The sequence below is a fragment of the Pseudopodoces humilis genome, chromosome 3 (assembly GCF_049639895.1).
Source record: "Pseudopodoces humilis isolate 2021_Gansu_Grassland_sample_001 chromosome 3, ASM4963989v1, whole genome shotgun sequence".
NCBI lineage: Eukaryota > Metazoa > Chordata > Aves > Passeriformes > Paridae > Pseudopodoces > Pseudopodoces humilis.
Window position 1 is genome coordinate 50,291,998 of NC_142202.1, and position 25,370 is coordinate 50,317,367.

The 25,370-nt window shown below is 40.5% G+C and overlaps 2 protein-coding genes across 4 annotated transcripts in view; one reads left to right on the forward strand and one right to left on the reverse strand.

The window, feature by feature from the left end:
* Window positions 1-7,810, reverse strand: part of MAP3K5 (mitogen-activated protein kinase kinase kinase 5) — a 103,722-nt gene extending 95,912 nt beyond the window's left edge. For both annotated transcript variants that reach the window (XM_014263701.2, XM_005518470.3), the window contains exon 1: window positions 6,991-7,810. In XM_014263701.2, coding sequence (XP_014119176.2) covers window positions 6,991-7,396 — 406 coding nt within the window. In that variant the 5' untranslated portion in view covers window positions 7,397-7,810. The remainder of the gene's footprint in view (window positions 1-6,990) is intronic.
* A 6,863-nt stretch (window positions 7,811-14,673) lies between these two features.
* The window catches only part of PEX7 (peroxisomal biogenesis factor 7), a 43,055-nt gene continuing 32,358 nt past the window's right edge, over window positions 14,674-25,370 (forward strand). Inside the window, exons 1-5 of one of the 2 annotated variants that reach the window (XM_088053797.1) lie at window positions 14,674-14,833; window positions 16,267-16,324; window positions 17,829-17,979; window positions 22,386-22,463; window positions 22,768-22,876. In XM_088053797.1, coding sequence (XP_087909923.1) covers window positions 14,674-14,833; window positions 16,267-16,324; window positions 17,829-17,979; window positions 22,386-22,463; window positions 22,768-22,876 — 556 coding nt within the window. Of the gene's footprint in view, window positions 14,908-16,266; window positions 16,325-17,828; window positions 17,980-22,385; window positions 22,464-22,767; window positions 22,877-25,370 lie in introns of both variants that reach the window. The other variant, XM_005518469.3, reaches the window with a different exon arrangement.

Here is a 25,370-nt window from a genome sequence, read left to right on the forward strand (position 1 = left end):
TCCATTTTATTAAACACAGACTTGCAAAATCTCTGCCACTATAGAATCAGGTTTTTTAATTCCTTTGGGTTTAACTTACAAATAAACTTGCTGGTTACCTATGCATGCAAATAAAGCAATTCCAAATACAGACTGCTCCAAAGGCACCGAGGCAAGAGAGGAACAAGTTTTAAATGATCAGCACCACAGAATGCACTCAAAACTCAGCTGGTCTATATAGAGACAAAATAAAACAAACTGCCATAAAATTGAAATCTTCACTTGCTTAACCTAATTTCATTTAAGATGTAACAGAGGGTGAAGTTTACTGAGGACAATGGTGCTAAAGCATTTATATAAGGCCTTTTCTACTTTTCACTTGAACATTTAGGCTTTAACACAACTTGTTTCAGCTGTTGTCACTTGCTACATTTACAGCTTTTTGTATTGTGCTTCTTTACTTTGGAAAGCTACTAAAAAGAGAAGCCAAATTATTATCATGACTGCAGCAAATTCAAGAGTCACTTCTTTATGACACATCCTGTTCAGAGCTACAGAAATGCAAACTGCAGAAAAATCAGTCACAAGCTTTCTTCTGCATTACTCAAAAAGTATTCATCTAGTTCCATTTAGCATTTTCTCCATTGGGGAACATACTTAGATGATGTCTGCTCATACAGATGCCTCACGAGTTTTACATCTTTACTATATTTTAACAGACCCTAATAATTTCATAACTTGCTTTCCTCCCACCACTTCAAATACCATTAAGTATTTCTAAACTATCACCATGATGCACTGAAGTGCAAAAGAGAAAGTACCATTTCAAAAGTCTAACTTCTAGTAACTTCCAGAAACTTCTAAATAATCCAACAAAAGCCTTCATGTGGACTCTCTAGTCAGCTGTCTCACTGATAACACTTCAGTAAGTAAGCACTGCAGGAGCATATCCCTAATGTTATTTATGTTACAGACATGGCTGGTAATTCACACCCATGGCATATGCTGCATAAGCCTCTCAGCTCTGGGAGAGGCCTTAGGAAGTTCCTTCTGCACAGCAGAGCTACAATCTGCTGTCACAGGCCATTGATAGAGTCTGAAAGAGAACCCAGGTCTCACAGCCCACATACCACCCTAAACCAGGACAATGGAGTGGGTGTATCTGCTGTGCTACTCCTGCTTCAGACAGAAACTGATGGAATATTAGTTTTTCAGTCACCTATAGCCTGATGAGAGTAGTGCAATACAGTACCAATACTGGAATCAAGTTATACAAATTTACAGCTGGTCCAGCAATGGAAATATGTTGTTTCAAAACCCGCAATTTCTTCATAAATTCAGAAGTTCTCCACTAGCACCATGAACACACAAATTTTGTATCAGGGTTACAGATTTTTTTCCAGACTCATAATTTCTGTTGTAGATGTAGATGACATTCAGGTGCTTTAGAATTAAATACTCGAAGATATGCCGTCATTTGGTTTAGGTTTCTAATACTGCTTTCTAAGAGAGTCTACAATCAATATGCAGAATCAAAAGGATCGTAATAATCCACCCCACCTAAACATTACCATATGTGCTATGCATTCTAACACAAAGATTTTGTACTCATACTTTGCATCCATGACGTGATTATAGTCATACTCTCAAGACAGCCATAAGATCAAGTCTGCACACCATTATTAACTTCTTTGGCATCTCTTGCTCCAACTCATCACTTGCATCATCGCTGCTGAAACATAGAATTTTTCAACATGATTTCCACTGACAGTGGGACTAAACCTCTTTTTATTTTTTTAGTAGTTGTCCTGGACTCTGAAATCAGACAAGAATAATGTATCATGATAATATTACCTGCTCACTAATAAGAACTATAATTTGATTCTCCAGTCATGATGCTATAGAAACAGTAGTGGGGGTACAGCAGCACCTGGGGAATGGGGGGAGGGGGGTGTCAAAAAGAAGCAAAATAAGATGCGAATGTAAGTGTTGCATAATCACAGAAAGTATGTGCAGTATTTCAAGTGTCTGACAAAACTCTGTCAGTGAAACTAAAAATATTAATCAGGAGGCATCGAGAAAAAGGCGGTGAAAAACACCTAATTGTTCTGAGAGACAATGTAGAATAGAATAAAGCTTGTGATTACTTTCTCTGCTAGTGATTTTTTTTTTCTACAAACAGCTAGTATGGTAGGATACATGATGGTTTTTACCACAGAAAATATTAACATCAACTTCTAGAAACGAGAACATCAGTTTTGAATAAAATATGACCTCCTTTGGGTTTAAGGTGAAAGTCTGCGTTAGGGTGTCACAATCATGAACTTCAGGAAACTTATATAAAAGGCATAACTCACTTGAAAAAAATAGCATCCTAGAATGTATCATATTTAGAGGAAGAAACCACAAGAATGCTGTTGAGCCCTGGCACTGCTTTTACAGCATTTCTGTGTGCCTGTAAATGTTTCTAATCCACAAATGTTCTGTAGAATCTGCACAAACAACTTAAGTGTAGAACATCTTTGAAGTAAAGTTCACCTTCATAGAAGTGAACTTTTTGTCATTTTTTGTATCAAGAGTCTTCCCAAGAAAGTTGCACTCTATGTTTATAAGCCCAGTGAGCCAACATGCCAATCTCAAGCCCAAGACTGCATGAATTCTGAAAGAAAGAATGCTGAATACCAGAAATAAAGATAACATATTAAACCTATTTTATCATCTCTTATTTGATGAACTGTATTTTCATTGATCATTGCTGTTCTGGAGAATTATCTCAATAGCCTCACACAATGGTGTTAGTAGAAAATGCTATCTATCCTCAAGGCCATTGATGGATGAAACTTGGGCTAAGAAGCTTATGAAATTGAAATTCCCCAGTATAAGACAACATTAAAGTTAGAAAGACAGTTTTATATGAAAAGCACATCAGTCAAGCTGTTTATCTTGAGAACAAACCTAAAACAATTAAACACATTAAAACACATTAAAACACATTAAAAAACCCATATCCTCCTCAATAACTGATCTTTCACAAATTCCTCTGAGACTGTATTTAAAAGTCAGAATGCCCAATATTATGCGTCTAGAAAATTACCATACACAACCCTGTTTAATTCTAAAAACATTTGTGAAGAAATTACCTTGACTTAGAGCACCTCCCTCCCATGAAGAGCTGATTTCATTTAAATTATTGATTCATGCGACTTTTTATCCTTTTACCATACTTTCACCTATTTTGCACCTCTCAAACACTGCTCAGCCAGTAATTGATCCACTTATGTAATACAAAGTGACAATGTAAAGATCTGCTGGAAATAAAATCATTCTAATTTCAATTGCCAAAAAAAAAAAAAAAGGAAAAAAAAAAAAGAATGCTTACCTAAGCCAAACAAACTCTAAGTACTTGACACTTGTTTATGGCTGTTTCCAAAAGAAACTGAGCAATTAAAGAAAAATCAACAGAATATGTAGATCTAGTCATTAAAATTTAGAGAAAATGCCATTTAATTACAAATATCAACGGCTTTAGTGACTTTTAAAATACCATGATTACCTACTGCACTGTAGAATTGTGTCTCAGATACATTTTGGCACATCTCTAATTGCCCAACTCTTAAAATGCTCCTGAAGTGTTTAGAAACAAAGCTGAATTTAGGAGGTATCTGTAATTCACCTGCACCAGCTTAAAATTACTGGAGACAAAAAAAACAGACAAAAAAAACCACCACCCCACCACAAACCAAAAAACAAATAACAACAATAAAAAACTCTAGCTATCCTCTTTATAAAGGAAAAGAGCCCTTAAGACAGCTGATTAAATCCAGATACATCAAGTTTTGCAAGAAATTGAACTACATTTTCCTCTCTTCACCTTCCTCTTTAAACAGAAGAAAATGTGATTAATACTGAAGTCTCCGTTTTTGTCAGACACTTCTACAGCAGTTTCCAGGGCTCATTTGCTTTTTAGGAAAAAATTATTTTTTTGTTGAAATCAAGTGGAATTTAAGCCATGCAATCAGAAATGCTAGACTAGGCTCATTCTTAATATTTGGTGCATGCATGGTTCAATTATACATAGCTGACACCTACTCACTAAACATGCAGTGCTAATTATGTCTCAGCATTTAAGGGCCATAGTTGACTGAAGCTGGCAGGAGATTATTAGTAGGCTAATCTACATTTAGAGCGGATTATGAGTATTTTCATCTAAGATATTTTAATTAATACTCCTTCAAGTTCTCTTTGAAGCAGTGAAAGGCATGAAGAAAACATACATCAAAAATCACCAAGACTTCATACTACGTTATACAAAGCAAAAAGTAAGACACTAAAAAGGGAAGCCTTAATGATGTACAGGTATGCTACGCTGTAGGTCTATCCTCATAAATCACAGTTAATTTACATGCATTACAAGAGTTGAGCGGTTTAATGTTTTGCTTTGTTTCACACAAACACAGTTATAAGTTTGATTTTCCAAACCTTCCTGAAATCACATCATTCCTTACTCTGGTAACTTAGCTGGCCTTTACAATGAATCCAGGAGGACTTCACACCCTGATTATGACCATGTAACTATCATGTAATTTGAAAGCACTTTCACTGCTGAATTTTTATTTCATATTTAGTCATGCTGTGCTACTTTCATACACTATTTTTAAAAAATATAGTGTACAGATATTCCTTATAATTAATATCACTAATATCACCTTTGATCACTGAAAGCACACAGCAAAGAAGGACAAGAAGGGTAAGAGAGATGGAGTTTAGGTCACTTAAAAATGCTCAGTCCCACCACCCTGTTAAAGCAGTTAAAAAAATATCTGTGCGAAAGCTACACCCTCCATGGCCATTTCGGTTTTGTTCCCCACTCTGTTCCCCATTTGTATTCCTCTGCTACACAGCCTCTACTCTTTAATGTTGTTCCCAAACAGAGAGAGATTTTTTTCACTCTTATAGCTCCTGGAAAACAACTAATTCCTAAAAACAGTAAGACTGTAGAAAGTGCACCAAGGATAAAGAAACGAGTGTGAAAAATCGACAGGTCCCACTAGACCCAAGATAAGCAACATAAAACTGTTTTTGAGATTGCAGCTGGCTTATCACTGGTCAGCTCAGACAGTACAGAGTACAAGTGGAGCAGATGCAAACTTCTACATCTAGATCTCTTCAGTTCAGGCACTGGAGGTGATCAACTGTCCTAGTTCTTTAAATGTTTCTGGACTTGACTACTAAAGCAGAATTACAAAGTACTTTTTCTGGTTTGCAACAGTTCCATTAAATTCCAGCCAAACAGGACAAAAAAAAAAAAAAAAAAAAAAAAAGAGTAACGTTCTCACATTTACAGTTTGCTGAAAAGCCACTGAAATAAGCAAATTATATTACATAAGCATGCAGATATGTAGCACTATAAACCAGACGCCTACTGCCAGAATTAAAAGAGGCCCACTTCAAGTCAAATCTCCCATTACAAGAAAAGCGTCCATGAACTATCAAGACCCGCCTGTTGAACAGCTCAGAGTCTAAAAATTAACCAGGGTAAGCGGCATAAAAACATCAGGGATAATTCAACTTCCTGAGCCTCACTATGCGACAGCTTCCACAACACAACCGAAAGAGACTATCAGATTTCACCTGCCCTGGAATGAAGAGATGTCAGGGTGCTTGAAATCTCCCCGAGTTAAATGCAGAGACTATAAGGTCTATAATTAAACTTTATGGCCTTCCTATTTCCACCTGTGAGAACAGCTCCTCTGACTTCCGAAAATTGTTACTTTTAAGGAAATGGCTCTGCATGGGGCAAAAGGAATAAGCTGTGAATGCAGAGCTTAAGAATCGCCCACCTCACTGAACTGAAAACAGCAGTCCATGAGGCAAAGCCTGCGAAGTTTCAAAGAGGTGACAGGCATTTGCATGCCTGTGCTGAACAGCCTTTTGTGAGAACTGTTCACAGTAGAGGTTTTTGTTTGTTTGGGTTTTCTTTCCTTTTTTCTTCACCCTTCCCCAGGAGAGAAGGAAACTACAGTATCTGACAAAACTTGTTAAATGCTTCTTTTTAGCATGCATTTCCTATAAGGCAAAGCCTACAATAAAACTACAAAAACTTCTACACCAAAGCTTACAATAAGCTTAAAATTGCAGGTCAGGTCAATTCCCTGCTTCTGATATTTTTTTAAAGCAAAAAGCCATTAATTCAGTACTATAACCTTACTTGTATGAAGCCCTTGAAAATCTAGCAAGCAGGGGTATTTTTTATTCTACATTCACACTATTTATCTGTCAGTAAGATAAATAGATGGGGGAGAGTTTTAGTTATTATTTTTACAAACGGGGCCATCATAACAAAACCTCAGGCCATCACACCTTCAAATGAAGGTACTGTACTTTTATCGCCACACAGCTGGCAAACTGGGCTGAGAGGATGCAGCCCTGGGTACTCTTGCCAATTAACTCGGCCGGTGTGCTCTTTGTCCAAGCGCATCAATCGTGTTTATTTTATGCAACCAATATCAAAAAAACAAACTTTCAACCACAAACACCTGCAGCATCCCAGATACAGCGTCAGCACTAGGAAATTGTCCCTACGCGCCTGGTGTCAAATCTGCTTTTCGAAGCTCCCGTGGCCTCGCAGCTCCTGTCTGTTTCAGCCCGCACCCATCGTACTACTACAAATTTGCATCCCTGCACTCAGGACCCCGAGAGAAAACAGCCAGGGAACGTTTAACCCGCTGGTAGCAGTCACAAGCGCTGATTCACAGCACGCTTGCTGACATAAGAGTTTCTTCTTCATTAGCGCGGGAGACAAAAGCGGTCTCTGGCACACTTTTACCTCCCCACGCTCCCGCCGCGTCTGCTGTCACTGCAGCCGGGGACACCGGGGGCTCGGCGCCCGGAGGAGCCGGCGGCCGGAGCTGCTCCCGCCGCCCCGCGGTGAACCCGGAGCGGTGACGGCGAGCCCCGGCCGAGCCGGTCCCGCGGAGTGATGATCAGCCCCGGCCGGGCAGCCCTTCTCACCTGCGTTGTAGAAGCGGTCCAGCACCGCCGTCTCGCCGAAGTCCAGCTTGCCGAAGTGCAGGGTCTCCAGCGCGGCGCCCACCGCCTCGCACGCCTCCCGCAGGCTCTGCAGGGCGCCGCTCTCCGCCGCCAGCAGCGGCCCCTGGCTCGCCTCGTTGATCACGTAGGTGACCGCGGTCCGGCGGGCGCCACCCTTGGCCCGCGCCGCGGTGCTCGGGCAGGAGGCGGCGGCGGCGTCCTCAGCCCAGAGAGCGGCGGGCGGCGGCGCAGCCAAGTCGGGCGGGAGGCTGCGGGCGCCGGTGTCGGCCCCGGGCGCTCTCCTGCCCAGTACCTCCTCGCAGGGGGTCCCGCCGCCGGGCGGGCCGGGCACCGGCAGGCTGACGATCCCCTCGCTGCTGTCGCTCATCCCGGCGGCAAAGGAGTAGCCCCGGGCTCTGTTGCGCTGGCTGGGGTTAGGCGGATGCCATACTGCGCCGCCCGCCCCGGAGCGGTCCCGCTGAGCTGCTGGAGGGGAGAGGCGGCCGGGCTGAAGCGAGGGATTCCCACTCGGGCGCTAGCGAAGGCTGACAGAGACGGGGAGACGAGCACAGCCTCCCTCCCTGCCTGCCACCAGCACCATGACGCGCCCTTCTCCCCCGCACCTGCAGGGACTGCCCGGCGCACCGACCCCCGGCAGCCCGGCGTCCTTCTCCTGCCACCCCCGACACCCCGCTCTTCCTCCGGCCGCTTCACTCCGTGGGCGAAATTCCTCGGCCGCAGAGAGGAACCACTTGTAGGATCGCTCTCCGGCGCCCCAGCTCTTGCCGAGCCACAGCTGCGGATCCACTGGCAGCGCGGGCTGGGGCGGCCCCACCACCGGGCACCTCCTCCGGCCCCGCCTCCGGGCAGAAATAACCTTTTCCGCCCCCCTGCTCGCTGTTCCGTCCCGAGTGGGAGCTCTCAGAGAAAGGGGGTCACGTCGTGTCCTCACGGGTTTGTCCGCCTGGAAGGCCTCCGCTCCCCTTGGGAAGTCCCGGCCTGCCCCCGCCCCGTGCCTCGGGGCGCCCCGGGAGGGGACGGCAGTACCGGCTGTTGGAGAGCACCGAGGGCGGCCCTTCCCTGCCGCCTCCTCTGGGGCTTTATTTCGTAACATCCTCCCCCCTAACACGAGCCCACGGTCGCGCTTCAAACCTACGGGGTCAGGCTGCGTCTCCTCGCCGCTAAAACTACAGGGGCCCTGCCTCGCCCTGCAGCCTTTAGAGGGGCTTGAGGTTTGCAAGAAGCCAGGTCCTTCATGTGCGCTGAACCTGGTCCTACTAAAGAGATTTTATCATTTGCTGCTTTCCTTCGTGTGCGCTGAACCTGGTCCTGCTAAAGAGATTTTATCATTTACTGTTTTTCTTGTTTGTTTTTAATGGCACGCACGTTCTAACTAGCTTGTCAGGAGTAAATGCTTTGAGTGTTTGCAGAGTGAGTTGAGGGCAGTGGCAGGACTGAGTAATCATTAGCCTTTGCTGTCTACTATTATCCGCCGCCTGAACCTGCCTCGCTCTGTGCTCCCAAACGGCTTCAAGTTCACTGAAGGGTTTATGGCTGGCTGCGTTGAGCAGGACCAGCCTGACGCTTTGCAAGTGCTGCACTCAGAAACTGGAAAACTACCTCTGTATGTTGACTAAATATGTCGTTTTTTTGCATTCACCTACAATTTACTTGTCAAGAATACTTAAAAGCTTGATAATTACCAAAAACATTACTTCACGAAGAAGGAAACTAGTAGGAATAACTAGCATATATCCAAAACCTGTGCTAGCTTTGTGTGGTGTAGCACCCAGTAGAGGAAAAGATCCTTTGGCATTTGAAATAATACATCATATGAAAAAAAGATTATTTACAGTCCAAGAGTGAACATCTGGGGAATTCAAAATGGATTGGAAAAAGAAATAATGTTGAGACTTCTGCAGTCTGTTTTTGGATATAAATATTATGAAAGTGGATGATTTATTAAATGTCTTTTTTTTTTAAAAGGGCTTTAATTGAACAGGTACAAGAGAGAAGGAAAAATAGCATTTATTAGCTTTGTTTATATGTTGTATCAATAGGTCCCATCCTGTTAAAATTGATGTTAAGACTAATCCACTTGTTGGCACTAAGCCTCCTACTGTATCATTGTTTTCCATTACTTCTGTAGACAGAGGATCAGTTCTGGAATAATTAGAAAAATTACTCACTGCAGTAGCTTCAGTAGCTCTGTTTGCTTTTGTGTTGAGCAGTCCCCTTTTCCAACAAGATATGCTTGGCATTTGCTTCTGCTGATAAGAAATCGGTAAATGGGGTGGGAAGATGACAAGCAAACTAAAGACTAATTTACAGGGAAAAGTTAATATTTGCTCATCTGCCAGATACGGTAGGTTATTGTTTCTTGCTACAGTCTGAATGGCACAAGTGTTTTTCTGAATTTTGGTGTTTTACACAAAATGCAGAATTGGTGTTAATCCATTCAGCATTGCACTTACATCACCTTACAGGAAGCAAGAACAATATGTCTCTGTTGTTCTCGAGAACAGCCCGTGTTTGTCAAGTGCAAAAGGAAGTCATGGACTGAAAGGAGACGGAAGAAGCATGCTATTCCACTTAGCATTACTGACTTGTGAAGTTTGCTTCGTTATTAGCACCATGTCTATTCCAAATACAAGGTAGTTTTTCTACTGATTTGGCTGTGTGTGAGGCTGACTGCTAAACTGGGAAAAAAATCGAAATGCTGTTGAATAACAAACGCAAATTACTGATGCTTTTATGAAGTGAAAATATATCTTTTAATCTGTTCTTTGAAGCAAACAATCAGGCAATAGGAGCTCTTGTGTTTTCATGTTTGATTAGGAGATAATTCTAAGGACTTTTTATAAACTGGAGTAACATTCCATTTGTTATCAGAAGTACTCTTACCTTGTTCACTTGTTTATCAAGGGCTGTGAAATTAACATCTTTAACACCAGATGGTTTGTATATAATCATGATTCAGTACCATCCTGTTCCAGCTCTTTTTTTTCAGAGACAAAACAGACAAAAACTTGGAACAAGCAGTTGGCTGTAGACTTGTTGAAATAACAAGCTTCTCTTTGTTATATATTTCTAAAGCTATAAGTCATTTACCTCTGGTATTAACCATAATTATAATTTTAACATCCAAGAGTTTGCCAACTTTAGTAGTTGCAAACATAAATGCAATTTTTGATTAGTTACAAACAGCACACGACAAATACCACATGCTTGACTTAGCTGACCCAACTAGTGTAAACACAGTCCAAGACCAAAAAAGACAATTCAAATGTACCCTGATTCATAGAGATTAAATCTAAACATAACTGTGTCCAATTTATATTTTTCATGTATTGTGGCCATTCATGTCCAGTAGAAGGAGAAAAATTATTTTAGATTAATCTGCATTTTGAATTTGTTTACGGTAATGTGGATGGAATTCATAGAATAATCTGAACTCTATCTCCACAAATACTGGGTTTAAAATGGATGTAAAATTTCATTAATCCTTTAAGGCCCTCTTATTTAACTACAGAATAACATAAAGGAGTGAGAGATTGGAGACTCGTTGTAAATTCTTCACTGAAAAACAGGAAAAAGTTTTCAGGAGTCCAGAATGCTTTAATTATGAGTTTCTAAAAAATACCCAAAAGAATTTTAAGAAATGTGGAGATACAAAAATTTGAATGAGATATTAAAAGTATTTAAGTTAATGCAATTTTTGTAACCTTTAGGCCAGAACTCTCACAAGCACTAGAAACGGTTAAAAAATTGTTTCTAAAATCTGTCTAAAAAGTTAGACTAAGTATATCACTATTGACAATGAGAAGTAACTTTTTAAGTTAAATAGGCTGAAGGTGGTATTTTGAGGCATCCAGTTGCCAGTCTTTAAGAGAAGATGCACTTATGGTCACACTGAACATTTAAAACAATATTTAATCTCTCAATTAGGAGAGGGGGGTGGGAGGCAAATAGAGACTGGTAGACATTGTGTAAGGATGCAGCTGATCATTGAACAGTAATAACATGGGGAATCTGCTTACCAAATTGCAACATGGTGCACATGGGTGGCAGCCAGCAAAACCTGAGAGAACAATGTGGATACATCATCAGGGATGGATATTTCACCAGTCAGGATTGTCCTTGTAGCTCTTTTTTTGTGAGCATGGTGAAGACTGTGTGCTGTTCTTGCTTCATACTCTCCCCATAATTCTCACATTTCTTTCTAAATCTCCATGTCTAAATCTTCATTTGCACCAGTGTCTTTCCCTCCTCTTGCTTCTTTTATTCTTTTAAACTTCCAGAAAACCCCTCCATGCTAACTGCTTCTTCCTTCCAAATGCCATATGAGGGGAGCCTTTTCCCTTTGCATTCATTACTGCAACCTCCTTGGTTACTTTTATTTATTTTTAATGTTGCCAATTTTTCAATCTTAAATGAACCTTGGGATTCTAAATGCTTTTTCTAAAGCCGCAACACATTTGGCTTTATGATGATATGGAGATTTCAGATGGAAACATCTCTATGCTTCTGTTAGTCAATAAGTGTCCACTTGTAGAAGAAAATCTTGATGGCATGGAGCCTAGGGAATGGTTCAGTAGTTAAAAGACAGAAAAAAATGAACTGCAGTCCTTGAATATTTTCAGTGCTTTAAGCTACCTGCCCTTGCACATGAGGAAATAGCTCACATTCTACTTTCTCTGGTAGAAAATATCTTTTTATAAGTTGTTCAAATACTTGGACTAGAGCCTTTCTGATTATTGGTCCTGCTGACCAGCACAGGTTTTGGAAGGATTTGTGCACACAGCAGTGATGTTTACCAGCTCAATTCATGCCTAAGCTGGCTGTCAGCTAGCAAGCTGAGGAAATGAGGGACATGTGTTTGTAACAGAGCAGAGCTCTTGGGACGGAAAGGGTGCAAATACTGCATTAAGCATCTCAACCATCTATTCTAATGCTAACGAGGGGTACGGGTGTGAGCTGAGCGTATAGAAGTGACAGCTGCATAAAGATAGCCTAAAACTGCATAGTAAGCAACTTTCACTTTTATTTAAATTAAAATTATGTTGTGTTAGGAAAGCAGCAATTTCAGTGTAGTTGGGTTTTCTTTTTCCTTCAACTGAGGGCTCTCGTTTATTGTGTGGAACATGGCTGCCATCTACTGCTGCACACAGGATCTGTCTGTTTGGAAGTCTGAATTCTTCCTCTGTCCAGGTGAGGCCACATCTCAGCTCCTGTGTCCAGCTCTGGGCCCCTCAGGACAGACATTGAGGTGCTGGAGCAAGTCTGGAGAAGGATAACAAAGGTGGTGAAGGCTCTGAAACACAAGTCTGATAAGGAGCTCCGAAGGAGCTGGGGGTGTTCAGCCTGGAGATGAGGCAGCTCAGGGGTGACCTTACCGATCTCTACAACGCCTTGAAAGGAGGGTGTAGGCAGGTAGGGGTCAGCCTCTCCTGCCCGGCAACTTTTTGACAGGATGAGAGGAAATAGCCTCAAGCTGAGCTAGGGGAGTTAGGAGGAATTTCTTTGCAGGAAGGGTGATCAGACATTGGGATGGGCTGCCGGTGGAGGTGGTGGCATCACTGTCTCTGGAGATAAGTAATGCTCAGTGCTGTGCTCTAGTTGACACGGTGGTGTTCAGTCATGGGTTGTTCTCAGTGATCTCAGAGATCTTTTCCAACCTAATTGTTTCTGTGATTCTGTGATTTGGTGTTAGCTAAAAGGAGCTGGCTGGTAGAGCATTTAACCAAATCAGTAGCTGCATATGAAATGATGCTATGATTGGTGATCCTTCATGTTTCTTGAATATACTCAGCTGCCCAGAGGCTGAGGAGGAAATAGTCATGTTTAGCAACTTCGTTTGTTAGGACCTTCTCTATTTGCCTGTAAAATGGCTTTTGTTTCTTTTGTTATTCTACCTTGAGACCATCCCATTCGAATACTTTCACTGTCTATTATTTTTGCTTTCTACTTCTGTGGATCTTCAAAACCTGAATTCGTAAGTTTGTCTGTGAAAAATATGTTTGAGAATTAGTCCTTCTCTCAGGAATTCCTTGTGACTTTTTATCCACTTCTTGATCTTTGTCTATGAAAATTCTTTTAATCGCGTCTTTAAAACAAAGCTGGGCCACTGATAAGAACTGGTTCCTGTTTGCATAACCTCTTTGCAGAATTTCATTCATTATGAAAGATCAACCAGCTCGAAAAAAATGCACTTAATGAAACTTTTCCAATTCAGTGATAAATTGTCCACAGAGCAACTGGACTTTACACCATTAAGCATCTGACTCCCTGACACCTTGCAAATGGCAGTGTGAAAATTTACTTACTGTACCCCCGTGGTGGCCTTGTGTCTTTTCAAGCATCACCATTGACATCCCAGTCACAAAGGGCAATTACTTTAAAAACACTTGCTCAGAAAACTGTCTTGTAACTTGCATTTTCAAAAGATAAATTGATGCAAAAAGATTCCAAAGAAGCTAAAATTGGTTGAATTTGGCCTGGAGCAGCCAATTCTGTAAGGTATTCCTTTGCCCCAGGGTTAAAAAATCTGATCTCACATGATGTCAGTAAATTAGGCCTATAAATTGCCAGTTATGAGGCTTTGAAAACTGCTGTGGTAATCCAAAGGATACATTAAATTTAGCTTCACTTGCACTGAATTTGAACTGATTTTATTCTAAAGTCCTGGAGGCTACTTGTTAAACACGTTTTTCATTTTTATTACAAGACTGAAGAATGAGTAGAACTGCCTAATTTTGCATCTGAGAGACAGTTTAAGCAAATGGATATTTTTGTGACTTTACAATGGATTTTGTAGTCAAGTTTTAGTTTTAAATATAAGGCCAGGTAGCAGGAGCACATAACTATGGTCAAAGTTCCATGAGGTAACTGTGATTAAATGATATAAGTTGCTTTTGCTGTAACTTCTGAAAGTGTAAAATTATGCATTTTACATAATTGCATTTGTATCTTTTTTTAAAAAGATAAATTTTTAAATTTTAAAAATTTACATTTTGCATTTGTATCTTAAACACAGATGGGTCATAGTGACTGACTAGGGTGGTCTGTGTCCAACTGGAATAATTTCTGTGTCTGTATTTTAAGGCACATAGATATGGATATATATATATATAGAATGTAATATAGCAAAAGCTGCAGCTTTTCTATTTTCTAAGAATTAATTAATTTTCTAAGCCTGAACACCCCCTGTCCACCTCTTCCTTTCAAAGGCTAAATTCCCACTGACTTAAAACACAAGTTGTCACAGGTGTTAAGAAGTTTATTCATAAAAGGTCTTCGATAAAGCACAATTGCATACCGAGAAGAATGACAAAATATGCAGATCTATTCAATAAATTAGGAGAATGAAAAGCTTAGAAGGTTTTTTTAAAAGGAAAAATGAAGGCTAACGCACATACTTATGGTTGAAACACCTCATGGATTCAAGCTGCTGCACCCACACCGAGCTGATCTATCGTGGTGCACACACACCGAGCTGATCTATCGTGGTGCACACACACCGTGACTATCGTGGTGTGCGGAAGAGCGGGTTGTTTCTGACATTTGGAAGCGGTTCCTGCCGCGCAGGACGGCGATGTTGAGGATCGCTGTTCCCGGCCGCGCCGCACTGCCAGCGCCCTGGGCCGCCCCCTGCCATGGCCAAAGATGGCGGTGGCGGCGCCGCGGCTCCGGCACCGCCCGGCGGGCGGGCGCTTCCGCCGGGGCCGGGGGCGCGGCGGCTCCTCCGCGGCTCGGCGGAGGCCCGGGCGGGGGCCATGGGCACGGTGGCGGGCGCGGGCGCCCTGCGGCTGCCCGGGCTGCATGGGTACGCGGTGGAGTTCTCGCCATACTGCCCGGGGCGCGTGGCCTGCGCCGCCGCGCAGTACTACGGCATGGCAGGTGCGGGGGGCGGCGCGGCGGGGGTGACCGGGAACGCGGCTCCTCACGGGAGGAGGAGGAGGCTGGAAACGTGGGTGTGCGGAAGGACAGACGGTGTCTGACAAACGCCAAAGCATTCGGGGACGGTTTCCCTTTCGGCGGCGTTTGTTTTGCTGTGAGACAGCGCCTGTGCCCCGCGGCCGGGCCGGGGGTGTGGCGGGAGCTGCCCCTTGCCCTCAAGAGCCCGCCGGGATCTGCCTCTCCCTTCCCAAGTTCCAGCCCGCTGCTGCCCTGGCGTTTCTCACTACGGCCTGGTGGAGGAGCGCTCGTTTGATGGGGTCGAGAACAAATATGGTAGTAAAGACGTACAGAGTGTGAATAAAATGACTGAAAATAACTTTTTCCGCTGACAGGACCCGAGGGAATGGCCTGAAGTTGTGTCAGGGGAGGGTTAGGCTGGATATCGGGGAAAGGTTCTTCACCCAGGGGGTGTCTGGCCACGGGAACAGGCTCCTCAGGGAAGAGGTCACAGCACCAAGGCTGACAGGAGCTCAAGAAGTGCCCGATGATGCTCTGGGCCGTGACTCTGAGGGATGGATGGTGCTGTGCAGGGCCGGGAGCTGGACTCCATCCTGATGGGTCCTTTCCAGTTCGGCTTGTTCTGTGACTGTGCCTTCAGCTGTTCTTGTTTCAGCCCCTGAGTGTCCAGGCAGGCCCTGGTGACCCTGTGGTCTCTTGAAAGAGCCAAGCTGAGTGTTCCTCAATACTGGCACCTTTTTCATTTCCAGTGGGAGTATTGCTCCTCAAAACATTAATTTAAAAAAAGAACTCCAAGAGTAAAATCACTTTAACAATATCCCCATCAGATGAGGAAGCAGAACTGATGTGTGTTTTACCAGAACTGAGTTACTTGTTTAGTTTCTGGTGACCTGTGTAAGTATTACTATATTCAGGAAGGGGTGAAAAAGGTGTTTGGTCTGCTGTGTTGTCAAAAAGACAAAAGGGAACCCCGTGTTGGTATGTTTGTCATGTGAGGCCTGTGGGGAAAATGCACTTTTATACTTTATAAGCAAGTCTCTTTCAACCTCACCTACAGATATACTGTAGTAAAAAGAAAACAAACCCTAAAAAACAACAAAGAAAAAAAAACCACAAAAAAACCCCAAAAAACCAAAATCAAACCAGGACAATCTGATGTAAATGAATTATTGTTTTAGAGAACATGAGACCACAAGATGTTTAATTATGCAAGTAATTGTTCGGCCTCTTAAAGATCATGTGTCCTTTGTGTTTGCATGCCAAAGCTACCTCAGATCCACCCCAGTTTCCTTTGGCATTGGGGAACCAGTTGTGATGTTTTGTTTCATTTTGCTGGTTTAGGTTGTGGAACTCTGGCAGTGCTGGAACAAAATGCAGCTGAGATTGTTCTGCTCAGGAGGTAATACAGAGTTATCTTTTATTTTTGTAAGAGAAAAACTTGCTGTGTACTTGTGAGTGCCAGGCACAACTGAAATGTTTTTGGTTATTTTTAGTGATATAAAGTATTTTTTCTGTTCTGAAGTAGCTACTGAATACAGGTCTTTGTATTTACGTAGAAATTAATGTATTTATATTTATATACAATACAAAAGATATATTTGCATTGCATTGATTTTGTTATGGGAAATCATCTGGCTTGCACCATTTCTATAGTGTAGACCATTTTTTAGAAAACTGACAACGTGATTTAAGAGCAGGTTCTCTGCCCCAGATTGAAATTATAAGTTCTAGCTTTTTAGGCAGAGTGCTTTGACACCTAGATTTATGCCCTTATGATTGATTTATACTGAAAATAAAGCAGAAAGCTATGTCAAGTCATGGAGGTCCTTCCTAGGAGATAAAGTTTTCTAAGGGTTTTAGGGAGGTTAATTTTGTTGTGGATGGAAGGAGGAGAAAGGTTAGAAAGGAGGGGGTTTAATACTTGACTGTTATTGACCTAAAATGTTTTAAGGAAAGCCTTGAAACAGTGATTGTTTAGATTAAGATGGCTGACATAGAAATGCTTAAATATGAATAATCATATTCAGAAGAATTTTTTTTCATTCATAATTATAAAATGAGACTCTTTGAAGACGTTCAAGACTCTGTTACTTCTGGTAAGTACTCTGGTTTAGTACAGTCCATTTCTGTTTCTACTGACTTCACTTATTTTGTGGTAGAAAATCCTCTTAAGTTCCTGACTCAAAGACCGTGTTGTTTATCAAGGTGTTCTATGTACATACCTTTACCTTATTATTACTGCAGGGTGACATCAAATTTGACCTAAGCTTAGCTAAATCTTCAGTGAAAAGGGGAAAATAAATTTATATTTTCCATCAGATAATATTGCAGTAATTGATAGCTGTCGCAGAGTAACTAATATATGGCATCGGATCCTGTATGGTAAATTGTTGGTGTGTTGAAAGCATTTTCAAGGGAGTGTAGAGTTCTTCAGTAAAATCTTTACTGTGTTTCTGTAGGGTTTTCATTGTGACTCAGATTCGTAGTAGTATTGTGAATTGGATAGGGCTCTCCCAGCACAGTTTTATTTCTTTCTTTACGACAGTTGTTCGAAACAAAATGTTCTTACCTTCTGGAGAAAACATAAATCAGACTGAGTATGCTGTACCTCTGTTTGTGTGGCAAGTTTTAGACTAAAATCAGAGTTCCTTCTTTGTGTGTGGAAGGTCCTTGGCTCATTTATGCTATAACTTAATCTATCTATCCTAGCATACGGTTGTAGAAATTGACATTCAAACAAGTAAATTAATTGTGAGGAGATTCACTTAAAACTCAAATATATAAAAATGTTATTTAGAATGGTAAAAAAGGCGATTTAAAGAAATACTTTATTTGCATGGAACTAGTCCACACTTTTATGTCATGCTTTCTCACAGATGAATATCTTCATTTTTCCAATTTAGTTTTGACTGGAACGATGGCCTGTTTGATGTGACCTGGAGTGAGAATAATGAAAATGTGTTGATCACTTGTAGTGGAGATGGATCTCTGCAAATCTGGGATATGGCTAAAACCAAAGGTCCACTGCAAGTCTATAAAGAGCACACTCTGGAGGTAAATCAGGCAAACTCAAAAAAGTTAATAGATACTCTAATGTTTGAATAATTAAAATATTTATTTGTAGCCTTATAATCAAAAGTGGCTTTTTCTTTTCTAACTTTTTTGAGTCCGTGGTTTGAATTAATAACTTGTATATAAAGTGGATGTACATATTCTTGTGCATGTTCATACTCTGTAGTAGGTACTGCTTGATTACACAAATCTAATATATTCAGAAATAGCATTTGTGGTTCCTTACAGGCTAAGTAATCATTGTGATCTATGAAATTATTGTAGTCACGCTGTGATTTTTAGAGAGCCTTATTAGATAGGTCTAAATCAGACAGCTGTTATATCAGTCTTATTCTTGAGGTTGTGGAGTGATACACAGTATGCAGATACTTAGCACTTGGGTTGCATTTGAATCTGCTTTTCCTTTTCCCTCCTAGCATCTGTGCAATCCTACTCAAATAACAGTAGTCAAATGTTGGGACTGTATGTATGTTGTTTTCAGCCTTGGTTTGATACTGTTGCATTTGATTGTCTTAAAATCTCAGTTTCTTTATGCAATGCTGTATGGGTAGAGAAGAATGTTATATTCAGGTTCATAAGTATATTTGCATAGTTTTAAGGATATTTATACTGTAGATCTTCCCTAAAGTGATTTTTCTTCCCTTTTTTTTAAGCTTTCCTTCTAACCCTCCACTCCTGTTAAGTCGTTGAACTTAAGATGCAATGAGTTTCAGCCTGGATTTTACTGACTTTATTGATACTTTATCTAAATCACATCAATTTCAATAAAATAATTTAGTAGATACACAGTCAAAAAACTGATGGAGGAAATGCAGTTTTGTTCCCAAAAGCCTCAAGATTTTTTCAGATATGATGCATAAAGCTAAAAGCTGAATGACTGGAGTTATACAAGAGCCCATCTTCTGTAGATTATTTCTTTGTAGTTTTTCTACTTTGGTTTAATACACCTACTGTGTCAACTTAGAATTTTGAGAGAGGAATTTCTAGTTGTGATCAGGATTTTGTGATAATGTTCAAAAGCAGATAGTAGTTACAGAAAGACGTAGGTGAAGCATAGTACTATTTTTTTTTTTGTTAGTTTCTGTCAGTTTCTCATTGAAATTGTGTCAGTAAGTTTATTTTGGTTCTGCTACACCATCTGTTGTTTGTGAAAGAAACGTTTCTGTGTCTGTGTCTTAGCTGAGCTGGTAGCATGGGAGGTGGACATATTCATCTGTGCTTAGAAAGGTTGTATAGGAAACATGGGCTGAGTGAGAGTTTATTGTGAGATATGAAGGGTTTGTATTGATTCTTTATAAACCTGTATTAAGAGGATAGATCTCAGAAGGAATTTACCTAGTAATTTGTGGTAAACACTGGCAGACAGTGTTCTCACTACCTTCCTAATCCTTAATCTCTGTCTGACATTTTTAATGACAGTTTTGTCACTGCATTTTATATTCTTTCTAATGGATGATTGACAGGGATCTGTTTCTTTTTTTTCTAAATTACATCATTGTCCCTTCTCAAAAAGAATGTGCATTTTTAACTTAAAAGTGAATTTGCATTATCAAAGGACGATGAGTTTTATTTCAGCACTAGCCAACTGCTGAATCTCATGAATAAATTAGTCTAATTTACTTTGGTTTTGACGAAATCTCACTGGACTGTGAGATAATAGAATGTTTCAATTAAAATTGTCTTGTAAATTGAGCATGAACATTTATTTTAAGCTATTTTTTTATGTTTTTACATCTTTTTTTCCCTCATCTTTTAATCTTGCCTGAGGCATTTCTTGCAGCTGTTTGGGCACAAGCTAGGGTTCATATATTTTATGATTGAAGATAAAGCACTAAAAGATTAACAGCTAAGGTTTATGCTGTGTTAATAGTCTTTCCCAGTTGCTCAGCACAGCTTCCATTGAAATGTGTCTAAATTTATGTTGGAGGATAGCATGAGGAGGAAAGAAGAATAAAAGTGAGCCTTACTGTGTTCTTCACATTGTCTTCTTCTCATCCTCTTCCTATTGCACAGACCTGTCACATGCCAAATGGACAGTATCTCTTGTTTTTCCCGAGTCTGTTTTCTGTTCTGTTTGTAATTGTTGCCCGAAGGAGGGTTCACCCAGGTCCTGCTGCCTCTGCTGCAGCTGCAGAGCGCTGAGCAATGCCAGCCCTGTGTGCCATATGTGCCCGGGGCTGTGTCACAACACGTGCTCAGCAGATCTACCTGCCGATAGCTTGGGAGTGAGCTGGGAGCACTGTGTGTGCTTTGGCTTATCCTTGTAGTTTATCTGATACATCCCAAGTACAGTGTATTGAATAGCAGCTACGTGGATTGTGTGACACAGGTGCATGTTTCCCAAAGATCTGTTTCTTCCTGGAAGACCTTGAAAATGAATATGAGAGCCAAACACTTACTGAGCTGTTGTGTGAAAGAGGCATATTGTGCAGTGACACAGTTAGGGACATTTCAAAACAGCAGCAGTTCAGGAGTTGAGCTCAGGACATCATGCAGATTCAAAGGCAAAGAGAGAAATATTTCTCTTTGACAGAGAGCTTGGGAGCCACTTTGGAGAACTATTATGTCTTCCATTCTTAGAATCTAAGGAGAGGTTCTGGTGTGTTTCCTTTGTTACTATTTTAGTAGGAAGAGTTATAGTGGAAAGGAGCATGTTTTAATGAGCTGTAGTACAACTAGTTAGCTAACAAAACTAGAAAAGTCAAGAGTATGGTTTGGCAAAAAAACCCAAAAGAATTGCTTCTCGGTTATATGTCTTTTGTCAAGTACTGTCCCATTGTCTTATACATTTGGACTGTAAGCTCCTCAAGGAAGGGAGTTAGTACAAAATGCTTCTAGGGCAGTATGGTTTTCAGTATATGGGAAGCAGAACTTTGTCAAATAAAAGGACAGAGTTGCAGATAAAGCAGCTTCTTGTTCTCAGGGCAGTGGCTGCCTTTCATTTATGGAAGATAAGCAAATGGATGAAAACCAGCTCATTTAAGCTGGATCTAGCATAGACTGAATTATTTCTTAGGAAGGAAAATGCTCAGAAATAGCTAAATATTACCTCGATTTTCATTCTCACACAGGACACTTTCCATAGAAGACTTTGACAATTGCTGGATTTCTTTCTCTTTCAGCTTCTCTTCTTTTTTTAGTCTGGTTACACAGGTCCAAGCACTTCCACCTTCAAAACAGGGTTGCTGTTATTAAATGCACAATTCCATCTATCCAAGACAAACCCAACATCTAGTATGCTGACTTTCAGACCATATCCAGTGCTGTGCTAGAACTAGATTATCTTAGGTGGAGTACAAATCCTTGGTGGTTAGTAGCCCAGCTATTGAGAGCAGTGCCACCTACTACTCCTTGGTAGTAACCACATTTCTGAGAAGTGTCCTGGGATCTCGGATTGGGTCAGGAGGTGAAGTGGATGAGCTGTTTTATCTAATATTTATACACTTTACACTGAAATAGTTCATGTCCCACTGCAGCCTATTGAATCACTTCGTTGTAAGGTAGAACCAGACAAAACAGAATGCACCCTTCCATCAAGTAATATGTATTTGAAGGTGGAAGTTGTACATGTACTTGAGACTTGAGGATTTAAAATAATTTGAAGAACTATCTTAGTGCATTTGTTTTTGTGAGGCAGCAGAAAAATCGGGAGTGAAGGCTGGAGTTAAGGTATCCTCTGTGAAAGCAGGGATCAGCATTAGAACACGCTATCAGGAAGAGGGAACTTATTTCATCTACACAGAGGAAAGTAATTTCTTAATAGCTGAAATGGGTAGTTACGAGGGACAGTGAGATTTTAATTTATTTTATTTTACTTGTTTGAGGATTTGGATGGTTAAAAAAAGAGTCCATAGAACTTGGAAAAGATGAAAACCAGGAGCATTTTATGACATATCTTTCTTAGGAGAATTAGGTATAATAAAAAAGCAGTTTTTGTTAGTCAGCTAAAACCTCAAAGTCACCTTTGAAGAGAGGTGGCATTTACAGTGAGAGATGGCTAGCATTTGGAAACTGTAAATATTTGAATAAAATTGTATCAGTAATAAGAAATCAGGTCTGAATGATGGCTTTTAAAGTGGTAGACTCCAAGTGATGGCAGATGTATGTGGATTTTGTTACAACTTTTCTTCTTCCTCTGTTTTGTCCCATCTTTGCTTTTCTGGATACTTTTCTTAGCCTGTATATACCTTTAATGTCTGACTGAGATGCTAAATTTATTTTTTGTTCAGGTAAATGGCATTGCTGGCAGTTTTGTTGTGCTTTAGTGGTATGGTTTTTTAACTGACTAGGATACAATCTGCAAATCTAAGTTCATTTTGTGAAACTATGGCTAACTGAAACTTGTATTCTAATGCTTCTTCTAAACTATGCTCTTATGTCTCTTACAGGCATACAGTGTTGACTGGAGCCAAACCAGAGGAGAGCAGCTAGTGGTGTCTGGCTCATGGGATCAAACAGCCAAGCTGGTATGTTGGTTTTCTGTGAAGGTGAAAAGTGTGATTTCTTTTGGATCTCATAGTTCTTTGTATTAAGAAGCAACATGGATTCTCTTTTACTCTTTATTTTTACCTTGTGGCTGAAATTCTGCTTTAACTGACAGGTTGCTTAAACTCTCAGTCGATACCAGTTTAAGCATACAAATGCTTTTTTTTTAATAAGAAGTTCATTTAGTCCTTTCTATATGTATAATGATTTTTTTTTCAGTGTATGAAACCCTTTCATTTCTTACTGAATGTATATCTTGACAGTTTTGTTTTTTCCTTTATTCAGTGGGATCCAGCTGTGGGGAAGTCATTATGCACTTTTAAAGGCCATGAAGGGGTTATCTACAGCACTATATGGTCTCCACACATCCCAGGTTGTTTTGCGTCTGCCTCAGGTAAGCGTGATGGTAAAGAGGCTCTCACAACAGAAACCCAGAAGCTGCCTGTGTTAGTGGATCAGTTCAGCACTTTGTCCAGCAGATGGTAGTGTGTGTCATATACACTTGTTCTGTAAAAATGGAACAAGGAAAGGTGAATGTATTGCTGCGGCTGGATTTGTAGGTTCTGTTAGAGTCAGTAGATCATCCTCTTGGCCACTGAAACGAGGATCAGCAGTTTTCTAGCAGTGACCTTGTGACAATTTTTTCTGTTATTTTATATAGCTGTCTTCCATTCATCTCACTCTTGTTATTTATTGACCACTAAATTGTATTATATATACTTTATTTTGCATTTTGACCTATGTTTTTGTTCAAATTATCTCAAGTGTCAGTAGACTATTAACTCTGTGAGAAATGTAGTCAGTTCCCATTGAGCTTTTTTAAGTACTTCTGTAGATCTCTGTGTCTTGTTCTCTGGGAAAGGTAATAATCAGTTTTGGTTTTCTGCTTTGGCCAGTGCTGTGGGTCTTGCTGGTAAATACAATCACAGTTGAGTTGAGTGTACACAGAGGCAAATAGAGGTGAGGTGGTGGTGTTTTCCAAACACTGCTCCTTCTTCAGAGGCACAAGGAGAGCTCTGGTGTGATACTTGGAGCCCAGCTGATGATTAACTGTGAGAGAGGTGCTGTGAGCCAGTTTGCCTGGGAAATAAAAGGGCTATAAGGTACTGTCTTAATACAAATATTGATAGATAAATTCCAATGGCCTAAATTTCTCAGATTTCATATGTGTTGTACTTCTGTACTGATTTAAATAGAAATTGTTTGGCTCTTTTATCAGGAGGGTAAGTGGGTATAACTATGTTTTCCTGTTACTGATGTTAGAGAGACAGTGTGTACACACAGATAATGGTCTTCCCTATTCTGTGGGAAGTCAGTTGAAATAGCACATGTGCCTTTCATAAAATTCCAGTCTGGTTGTTTCCATCTGAAATTCATTCTGCCTGCAGAGTTTAGCTAGAATGATGAAAGAGTAACATTTATTTGTTCTAACAAACATAGTAGTGCTTGAAAGCCAAATGTTGGAGCACAGGTTTTTCGACCTTATGTGGTGGATACCCATCTAACAGGATGTGGAGAAACTTGCAGGATTGAGCCATGTACATTATATGAACAGTTCTACTGAAATGCAACTATATATACTACAAAAATACTAGCTAGGGACCATTTGGTCAAAGTTAAGTGCTTTTTTTTGCAAGTTCTAAGCAATTTTAAAGTCCTGCTTAGAACTTTCCTGTCCATTGTAGTCTTACCCATACAAAATTTCTGGGATTCTAGATGAACAAAAGGGCTTTGCTGATACAACTGATTATTTCAAATTTGAACCTCTTGGATATGAAGCCAAACTTTTTTCTAATACACTGGTACTTGAACAATTTGGGGAAACATTGATTGTTAGATGCTGTATGTTGTGGTACCTAAATTGGGTACAACAATTGATCTGTTCTTTGAGTGACTCAGTAGGTGCAGCTGTTGGAAGTTTTGGCTAAAATACTGCAGAGTTCCTATTCTGAGAATTTTTACTTTGATGTTTGAAAGGGACTAATATGCTACTGGAGCCTAAAGCTAATTGCAAACATTTTCACTCATTAATGGAAAAACAACATGCACCAAAGACACAGTATTTTTCCTCTCTAAGTACTTCTTGGGTGTGAAATAAAAATCTGCTATCAGTACACTGATAGTGTAATTCTGGGTATAAAATAATGACATTTTAGAAGAAGTCTTCAAATGATGGTGAACTTATGGTTTCCAAAATAAAATGTCTGTTGTGCTTCTAGATAAAATAACATAGAAATCATGACATGCTGATGTGGAAAGGTTTCTGTGTTTGTATTGTTTACACTGAAATTTTCCTGTGGTTTGATTGGATTGCTTCACTACAGAAAATACATATTGGCAGTCATTTCTTTGGTCAGCAGGACTGTGGATAGTAGAAGGACTCATGACCATCTAGCTTTGTGTATAAATGCCATTTCCTTGTAAAAAAGGTATATTGCACAGAGAGCTTATTGTTTAGTGCTTAATGACATTCTACTCTGTCAGTGAAGGTAGATGATGAAAGTAAAGTGGAACTGTTCAAGGAGGCTGGTTGTCCTCATTTAAAACTTGCTATGATCTGCATACTCTATGAGGATGACAGAAAATCATGGGACAGAAAGCTAAATTTCACTGATGATTCATCTTCTATTGAGCTAAAGTTGGAGCTGGAGAGAAACTTGAATCTCAATGTGATAGTACTGTGTCAAATTTAGAGCTGTTCCCTTCTTTGGGATGCTGGGAAGGTTGACCTGCAGTTTTGTGGTATCTTATTTTGCAACCTTTTGTTGTCTTGAAAATTAGTAGCTGAAATGAGTCTGGAGGGCAACTTTTTGCACTTGTTTTCACCTCACTTGGGTTTTTTCACTTTTGAAAACAATAGCTTTTTTGGATGTTGTTATTGAAGCTTA